The sequence below is a fragment of the Chrysochloris asiatica genome, unplaced genomic scaffold, assembly GCF_000296735.1.
Source record: "Chrysochloris asiatica unplaced genomic scaffold, ChrAsi1.0 scaffold00116, whole genome shotgun sequence".
NCBI classification, from domain to species: Eukaryota; Metazoa; Chordata; class Mammalia; order Afrosoricida; family Chrysochloridae; genus Chrysochloris; species Chrysochloris asiatica.
The window spans coordinates 1,363,431-1,372,810 of NW_006408634.1; the positions used below are offsets into that span (position 1 = coordinate 1,363,431).

At 53.5% G+C, this 9,380-nt stretch overlaps 1 protein-coding gene across 1 annotated transcript; it reads left to right on the forward strand.

The window, feature by feature from the left end:
• Nucleotides 1–520: 520 nt before the first annotated feature.
• Nucleotides 521–7,799, forward strand: FIZ1 (FLT3-interacting zinc finger 1). The gene is made up of 2 exons (XM_006868091.1): nt 521–838; nt 6,615–7,799. Exons 1-2 carry the CDS (start codon nt 521–523, stop codon nt 7,797–7,799), a joined length of 1,503 nt encoding a protein of 500 aa, XP_006868153.1.
• The last annotated feature ends 1,581 nt before the right edge of the window (nt 7,800–9,380 follow it).

Below are 9,380 nucleotides of genomic sequence, written 5' to 3' on the forward strand. Positions count from 1 at the left end.
ATTCATAGTGGTCCTGTATACTTTCCTTGGAGCAGCTGGTGGATTTGAACTGCAGATTTTGTGGTTCAAAGTCCCGTGCTCATCCTACGGTGCCACACCAGGAATCCAGTCACGAAGAATTTTGTTGTTGTTGTTAAGTGCCATCGAGTCAGTATCGACCTATAGCAACCCTGTATAGGGTTTCCGAGGAGTGGCTGGTGAGCTGGAACCGCTGACCTTGTAGTTCAAACTCACTTTGTAGACCAGCTCATTAACCCACAGCGCCAAGCCTTAAACTAGAGTAGAAGCCATCAGGCCGACTGGCAGATCAGTGGAGAAGGAGAAGGCTCACACGACGGTGGGCGGGATGTAAAAGGTAATGGGAGGAGCTTAAGGGACAATGGGAGGCCAGTAAAGGAAAGTGGGCGTGACATAAGGATGATGGGAGGGGCTGGATGGGTCTGTGTGCTTGGGAGGGGAGGGCTCCTCAACTGACCCCATGTCTCCTCCCGACTCCAGAGAGAGCCCCCCACCCTTCACCATGGGCGACACCCCGCTGCCAGTGCCCTCGGCCCCCGCCCCGGCCTCCACACCAGCCCCGGCCCCACCCGCTGCCACCCCACGTGTCCCGTTCCACTGCAGTGAGTGTGGCAAGAGCTTCCGCTACCGCTCGGACCTGCGGCGCCACTTCGCAAGGCACACGGCGCTCAAACCCCACGCGTGTCCGCGCTGCGGCAAGGGTTTCAAGCACAGCTTCAACCTGGCCAACCACCTGCGCTCGCACACTGGGGAGCGGCCCTATCGCTGCTCCGCCTGCCCCAAGGGCTTCCGAGACTCCACAGGCCTGCTCCACCATCAGGTGAGTCTCCCAGGCCCGCTTTCCTGCGCTGGACACCCTGTCTGAGCCCCTTGGGCCCCACTTCCATCTGGGAAAAGTGCAGCTCCTTCTGGCCCAACACCTAGCTGAGAATTGGCATTCCCATACTGGGTATACCAGCAGCCATGTAACTGATTCCAACTCATCACAGCCCTCTAGGCAGAGTGGAATTACCCCATAGGGTCTCAAGACTGAAATCTTTTTGGAAGCAGACTGCCATGTCTTTCTTCTGTGGAGTAGCTGGTGTGTTTGAACTGACAACTTTCAGTTAACAGTCAAGCTCTCAACCACTGTGCTATACCAGGGAAGGTAGAGGGTCACTAAAAAGGGAGACCTTCAAGGAAAGGCATTGACACACTGGCTGCCACAGTGGTCAGACACAGCAGTGATGGTGAGGCTGGTACAGGACGGGCAGAGCTTTGCTCTGCTGTCCATGGAGCTGCTGTGAATTGTAACTGACCCAATGGTGCCTAACACCAACATAACCAGACATACCAATGTGACCCCTTTCCAGTTTGTCCTTTCCTTTCGGTCCTGTGGCTAGAGCCCTAATTCAGTGCCTGGCCTCCTGGATGTTGGTCTGAATTTCTAAGGGACCTGCTCACATCCTGGTAACCTTGTGGTTATCTGCTAGCAGCGCATCAGGACCCTCAGTACGGCGGTGATGTGCCGTGGAGTCGGTGCTGACTCATAGCAACCCTCTGTAGGGTTTCCGAGGCTGTGTATCTTTACAGGAGCAGAAAGCCTCATCTTTCTTCTGTGGAACAACTGTGAGTTTCAGACTGCTGAGCAAAACTGCCCCATAGGGTTTCCCAGGTCGTCATCTTTGCTGGAACAGATTGCAAAGTCTCTCTGTCACAGAGCAATCTTTCTGTTAGAAGATGGGTGGTCCTTCATCACTGTGCCACCAGAAGTAGTTTCCCTGCCACCACCACTGCCACGAGTCTGCCCCACAGGGTCTCCAAGGTTGCCAGCCTTTATGTAAGCCAGCGGTCACAACTTTCTCCCATGGAGCGGCTGGTGGGTTTGAACTGCTGACCTGTTGGTTAGCAGCCAAGCACACAACCACTGCGCCACCAGGGCTTTTTTCCCTGCTCACCCAACCCACTCTCACTGCCACTGACTCTGATTTACATGACCCTATATAGGGTTTCTGAGACTAGAAAGCATTTGGGTTGCAGAAAGCCTCATCTTTCTCCCATGGAGTGGCTGGTGGGTTTGAACTGCTGACCTTGCAGTCCAGCGCTTATCCTACAGCTCACTCACTCTTACTGCCATGGAGTCAAGTCTGACTCAGAGCAACCCTATGTAAGGTTTCTGAGGCTGTAAATCTTTACGGGAACAGAACACCTCATCTTTCTCATGCGGTAGGTTATAATTCAACTGAATATTTCATGAGCGCTTAGTGTATACAGGCGCAATGCTAGGCTTTTTAGGGGGAAATAATGTGTGCGCCAACAGTGAGGTGCTCTGCTGCATTATAATCTTAGACTGGAGGTTTGAGCTCATCAAGAGGCACATGGGAACAGAGGCCTGGTGATTTGCCTCTAAAAGGCCACAGCCTTGAAAACCCAGGGGAGCAATTCTACTTGGTACACGTGGGGTCCCCATGACTTGGAATTGACTTTGTAGCAACTGTTTTTTTGTTTGCTTATTGGTTTTGTTTTATTTTATTATAAGTCCTAACCTGCCCTGGGAGATACAGAGTCTCTATACCATAAACACTGGACTGCAAACCACAAGGTCTGTAGTTCGAGCCTGCCAGCTGCTAATTGGGAGAAAGATGAGGCTTTCTGCTCCTGCAAAGGTTTAAAGGCCTCGGAAACCCTCAACAGGGTTGCTGTGAGGCTGTGAGGCGCAGTGCCTCAGAGGCATCTAGCAACAACATCCCTCCCTGGTTGGACTGACCCTCGGGGCTGTCTTCCTTATCTGATATCTCAGGACAGCATTCCTGCAAAGAGGGTTTAGCCTTATCTCTAGGTGCTTGATTCTCCGTCTCTAGCTTCAGTTTGTTTCCTCCCATGAGTATCTGATTCTCATTTTCCCCAAACCACCTCCTTATCTCTCCCTCCACCTTCTTCCGTGACCAGAGGGGAGACGCCACCACCTCCCCAGCGGCCCAGGCTAGACAGACAGCCCCATGGCTTCCACATCCAAAGCCACAGGGATCCCAAACAGTGTCCCAGAGTCTCAGACCATGCTCACAAAAGGCAGTGCAAACGATTAAGTGTTCAACTATGAGCTAAAAGATTGGTGGTTCAAACCCACCCACAGGTGGTACCTGGGAAGACAGGCCCGGTGGTCTGCTTCCAAAAGTTCACAACCTCAAAACCCTATAGAGCAGTTCATTCTGCACACCAGGGTGCCATGCATCAGAATCCACTTAACAGCAACTGGTTTGGTTTGGTTTTGGAAAGTGGGAAAATGTTACGGTCCGTGTAGGATCAGTGGGATGGTTTCCTAACTTGGAGCCCCTGGATGCTGTACATAGTTAATGTTGACTGTTAACTGAGAGGGTAGAGATTCAAGTCCACCCAGAGGTACCACGGAATAAAGACCTGGCAATCTTTTCTAAATCCGCTGTTGATAGCCCATGGAGCAGCTACACTGGGTGTAGCTCACAGGGGTGCTGTGAGCCAGGATTCACCCAAGGACAACGAACAGCAAGAACCATGCAAGTAGACAGTCCACTCCTTTCATGGCCTCCCAGTCTAGTGGACATTTATGGACAGTCAGGCTCATACACAGTATGTCATTGCAAGGCACAGGATGAGGACAGAGGGGAACAGTATCCCAAAGCTAACATGAGAGCTAGCTGAAGTAGTATGGGTCCAAGATGGGCCAGGGATGGTTTACCATAGAGGTAGTGGTGAGCAGGCCTCGAAGAACAAAAAAGGCATTCACCGGGATGGGAAATGGTGAGGTGGGAATGAGCTGTCCAGGGCTGGGGCAGAGTGGCTTTTGAGGAACTGGAGGCGAGCCAGTGTGGCCGGAGCACGGAGAACCAGAGGCAGTGAGTCCTAGGAGAAAACCCAAGGCTATGGGGTTTCTAGCACCTACTGTGTGCCAAGTATGGGCAGGCTTGGCGACATTGTGGGTCCCGCTGTAGACCACCACAATAAAGCGGATACTGCCATAAAGCAAGCCTCATGGAGTTTTTGGTTTCCCAGTGCATAGACAGGTCATATTAGCATTAGATGATCATCTCATAAAGGATCCCTGGTGGCACTGTGGGGTAAGCACTGGGTTGTCTACCACCAGGTCAGCAGTTCAAATCTACCAGATGCTCACCAGGGAGCATGATGAGACTGTCTGCTCCCATACAAATTTACAGCCTCAGAAACCTTATATAGGGTCGCCATGAGTCAGGTTTAAAGAGATCACAAGGGACCCCGGTATTGAAAAGGTTCGTGCTCAGCTGCTAGCTGGAAGGTTGGTAGTTTTAGAACCTACCTGGTGACTTTGCTCGAGAAAGACCACCTCATTCTATCAAGATGGCAGCCTAGAAAACCCCACCTGGAGTTCTGCTCTGCCACACGGGGTCACCATGACTCAGAGCCAACTAAACAGCAACTATCAACATCAGTAGATAAGCCACCAAGGCAGATGTCAGGAGAAACCTCAGTAGAGACTTCTAGAAGGAACAGGCTTGCGCCGTCTGCAAAGCCTGACTGGGCTCCAGAAAAAACAAACCCAAACATAGATTCTTGGGTTCCCACCCCAGAGGTTCTGATTCCCTGCAACTGAAAGTGAGGCCCAGGCACTGTATTCAGGATTTGGTGCAGAATTCTCTTCTCATGCCTCAGGCCCCTCAGTAACTAGCTCCTGCTAGCAGTGTTTAGGGAAAAGCAGAAGGTACCCCTCCCAAGGCCAGCTTCTCTGACCCTCCTGTGTGTAACTAAGGGCCACTGTTTTTGAAAGCACAGATTCAGAACTTCTCCATCTTCACAGTAAGTTCTGCCCTAGACGGTTTGACCTGAACACTCCTCTCCCTACCTATACAAGCTGGCATGGTGGGTGGGCATCAGCAGGGCATGGGAAGGTTGGCCAGTAAGCATTATGGTTCCTATAACTCAGGCCCGGGGAGGCATGGTGATGCAGTGGTTAAGTACTAAAGATTGGTGATTCCAAGCCACGTGAAAGATCAGGCAGTCTCCTTCTATGAAGATTTACAGCCTTGGAAACACCACAGGTGTTTCTACTCAGTCTTACAGAGTCACTAGGAGTCAATATTGATGGCAGGAGTGGTTTTTGTGGGGAGATGGGGTGGAGGGGCGGGTTATGACTTGAGTGGATCCTGGTGTGGTCTTTTAGGATAAGCACAAGGTTGGTAGTTCAAACCCCCAACTAGCCACTCCTTAAAAACTCTGTACATCGTCACTATAAGTTGGAATGGACTTGATGGTATTTGACAACAACATGATTTGATTCCAGCCTATGCTCACAACAGCTCTGTGAGAGGACCATTCATTATACCCATTTTACAGAGGAGAAAAGCAGAGGCCTAGAAATGGGAAGTTACTTGCCCAAGGTTTCACTGCGGAGCTAACATTAGAGCCCAAGTTTATCCTTTAGTGAGTGTCAGTGAAGGAAGACTTTGCCACCAGGAGGAAGAGTTTCCATGCCTGAGGGAACAGCTTATCCAGTGGCTCTGAGGTTGGAGGAAACTGGTCTTTTTGAGACCCGAGAGAATGTCAGTGTGGGCCCAAACAGAGAGGAGGTGTGAGAGAGTTGGGCCGAAAAGTGATGAATTGGAAAATGTTGGTTTGTGTGATTTCTTTACAACAAAAAGACTTAAAAATATCAATCAGAACCATGGTCTCAGGGAACGTGAAAGTCAACTGACATAGCACGGTCTGCAAAGATAGCGTACTCCATGACTGTTATGGTGACTAGCAACTGGGGTGTTAAAAGTGTGTGGACAGTTATCTAAAGTGCAAATACCGGTGTCTCCATTCAGAATCAATGAAGAGTAAAGAAACTCAAAGGCACATGAAAACGATTAGTCTACGAATTGACGGGGCAAACCCCATCCTTCTGAGACCAGAACTAGATGGTGCCTGGCTACCGCTGCCTACCACTCTAGAAGGATAATGTTAGAAGGTTCTGGATAGAGCCAGAACTCAAACCCAAACCACTGAGTCCATACCAACTCATTGTTGTTGTAATATGCCTTGGAGTCGGTTCCGACTCATAGCAACCCTTCACAGGGTTTCCGAGGCTGTAAATCATTACGGGAGCAGAAAGCCTCATCTTTCTCCCTCGGAACGGCTGGTAGTTTCGAACTGCTGACCCTGAGGTTCACAGCCCGATTCGTAACCACTACGCTACCAGAGCTCCTTATTACCTACTCATAGGGAGGGCTATAAGATAGAGTAGGACTGCTCCTAAGGGTTTCCAGACTGTAAATCTTCAAGGGAGCAGAGCCTCAGCTTTCTCCCTGAGCCACGAGTGGTTTTAAACGGCTTACCTTGCAGTTACCAGGCCGGTGGTGGTAGTTGCATGCCGTGGAGTTCGACTCATAGTGACCCAGTTATAGGGTTTCCCAGGTTGTAAATCATTACGAGACAGACAGCCTCATCGTTTCTCCCGTGGATTGATTGGGAGAAAGATGGGGAACAAGACACACATTTTTTTCCAAGGTGGGAGGGCTGGAGTCAGCCTGGAGGTGACAAGGAGTTAGGCCCGAGGCCTCCTCCCCTGTCCTGGTGGCTGGACCCTGGCTCTGACGGCGGCCTCTTCCTTCCCACTCTCCTAGGTCGTGCACACTGGTGAGAAACCCTACTGCTGCCTGGTCTGTGAGCTCCGCTTCTCCTCGCGTTCCAGCCTGGGCCGCCACCTCAAGCGCCAGCATCGCGGGGTGCTCCCGTCCCCGCTGCAGGCGAGCCCGGGCCTGAGCGCGCCCTGCTCCGCCTGCTGCAACGTGGGACCCTGCGCGGTGTGCGGGGGGACAGGAGGCAGTGGCGGCGAAGGCCCTGAGGGTGCGGGCGCCGGCCCAGGTGGCTGGGGGCTGGCGGAGGAGGCGGCGGCCGCAGCGGCGGCGTCTCTGCCTCCGTTCGTTTGTGGAGCCTGCGCGCGGCGCTTCGACCAGGGTCGCGAGTTGGCGGCTCACTGGGCGGCGCACACCGACGTGAAACCCTTCAAATGCCCGCGCTGCGAGCGTGACTTCAACGCGCCCGCGCTGCTGGAGCGCCACAAGCTGACGCACGACCTGCAGGGTCCTGGGGGGACCCCAGCTGCCGCCCAGGCTTGGGCAGCCAATGAGCGGGGTGGCCCCGAAGTGAATGAAGCGCCCCCGGCCTGGGACGGCGGGTTACCCCTGGGCCCCGCGGGGGGCGGCGTGCCGGAGCTGGGGGCGCTGCTCCCCGAGGGGGGCGGCGAGGCCCCGGCACCCCCGGCCGCCACCGAGCCCTCGGAAGACACCCTTTACCAGTGCGACTGCGGGACCTTCTTCGCGTCAGCCGGGGCGCTCGCCAGTCACCTGGAAGCGCACTCGGGTCCGGCCACTTATGGCTGCGGTCACTGCGGAGCGCTCTATGCGGCCTTGGCGGCCCTGGAGGAGCACCGGCGCGCCAACCACGGCGAGGGCGGCGAGGAGGAGGCAGCCGCGGTGACACCCACGACAGTGGCCCCGGATGGGGAGCCCGTGTCCAGGGAGCCCGCATCTGGCTCGGGCCGCAGCAAGAAGATTTTCGGCTGCTCGGAGTGTGAGAAGCTCTTTCGTTCGCCACGAGACCTGGAGCGGCATGTGCTGGTGCACACAGGGGAGAAGCCATTCCCATGCCTGGAGTGTGGCAAGTTCTTCCGCCACGAGTGCTACCTCAAGCGCCACCGGCTGCTGCATGGCACCGAGCGGCCCTTCCCCTGCCACATCTGTGGCAAGGGTTTCATCACGCTCAGCAACCTCTCACGTCACCTGAAGTTGCACCGGGGCATGGACTGAAAACAGCCGCCACGTACCTACCTGGAGGGTACCGAACTCAGGGCCCCAGGGAGTGCCTGGGGACCTCCCAAATCCAGATACAGGCCCGGAGCCAAAAGGAGACCCCTGGCTGGAGAGACGGGGCCATAAATACTGATCCAGGACCCCGAATTTGGGGGACCTGGGTACAGGTACACGTGGGACCACAGGTAAACCAGAGGTTCTTTGGCCAGCGAGTCCAGAACAAAATAGTTCCCCAAGACTGTGGATGGAGAGCCTCTTGAGTTTGAGACCCTTGGGATATAGAGGGTACCCCCAGATCAACAGGCTGGGAGAACCTAGCAGAGAACTGAGTTCCCACAACCACCCCCTCATCTCAGTGGTCCTACTTATAAAAGACGCCCCCCGCCCCATCCACACGGGACAACAACCCTATCACCTGAGAACCTCCATACTCAATGAACTTGGTCTGGGGAATGTGGGAGGGGCCAGATCCTGGAATTTCCCTGGACCTCCCTACCCCCAAATGTTATCCACCACAAACCACTACGATAGTGCCCCCAGAAAACGGATACCGCTGGAATCTGCCTTCCCCCATTTCATTCCTGACGCCGAAAGAGGACCAGGGTGGATGTTCCCTGACCCTCCCGGTCCCTCAAATTAGGTCTCCGTCCCCTACTGTGGAATGGACTGGCCCTAACAATCTAACTCCACCCCCCAAGCACTAGAATAGGCTGGCCTGAAGTCTGCCTGCCCAGTAGAATGGACCGGCCCAGGCAGTGACCAGCACCACGCCCTCCCTAGAGAGAATCAGGCAGATGGTCCTCCCTTTCCTGTAGAGTGGACTTGGTCCACGTTGCTCCCCATTGAGTGGGGTGGGAGACAGGGCAGGAATTTTCTGCCCTGTCTGCTGTAGCACCTGTCTGTCTTTCCATCTCTGTTGATTTGTCTGTCTCTGTGTTCCTCTCAACCCTAAGGGGAAGGGAGACTCGGTTAGGGGTCTCCCCTACTTGTTAGTCTCAACCTCATCCCACTCCCAATGTGTCCAGAACCCTAATAAACCTTGTCTTGTCAATCTACTGCCATCTGCCTCGTTTTCTGATTTTTGGTTCTAGTAGGGACAGGGAATCTCGCTCTGCAACAGCCGGCTTCCTAATAAATGATTGTTGTTGTTAGGTACTGACTTATAGCGACCCTATGCACAACAGAACAAAACACTGCCCGGTCCTGGGCCAATCTCACTACTGTTGCCACGCTTGAGCCCATTGATGCAGCCACTTGGCCAATCCATCTCACTGGGGTCTTTCTCTTTTTCTCTGACCCTCCACCTTATCAAACATGATAGCCTTCTCCAGCGACTGGTCTCTCCTGACAATATGGCCGAAGTATGAGAGATGAAGTTTGGCCATCCTGGCCTCCAAGGAACACTCTGGCTGCACTTCTTCCAAAATGTATCTGTTGGTTCTTTTGGCAGCCCATGGCACTTTCACTATTCTTCTCCAAGACCATAAATCAAATGCATCATTTCTTCTATGGTCTTCCTTATTCACTGTCCAGCTTTTGCATGCTTATGAGGTTATTGAAAATATGATTTGTCCTAAT

Excerpts from the sequence above, each read along its gene's own strand:
- FIZ1 (XM_006868091.1), top strand. The coding sequence starts at position 521 with ATGGGCGACACCCCGCTGCCAGTGCCCTCGGCCCCCGCCCCGGCCTCC. Across the intron at positions 839-6,614 it reads CAGGCCTGCTCCACCATCAG|GTCGTGCACACTGGTGAGAA; the intron begins GTGAGTCTCCCA and ends CCACTCTCCTAG.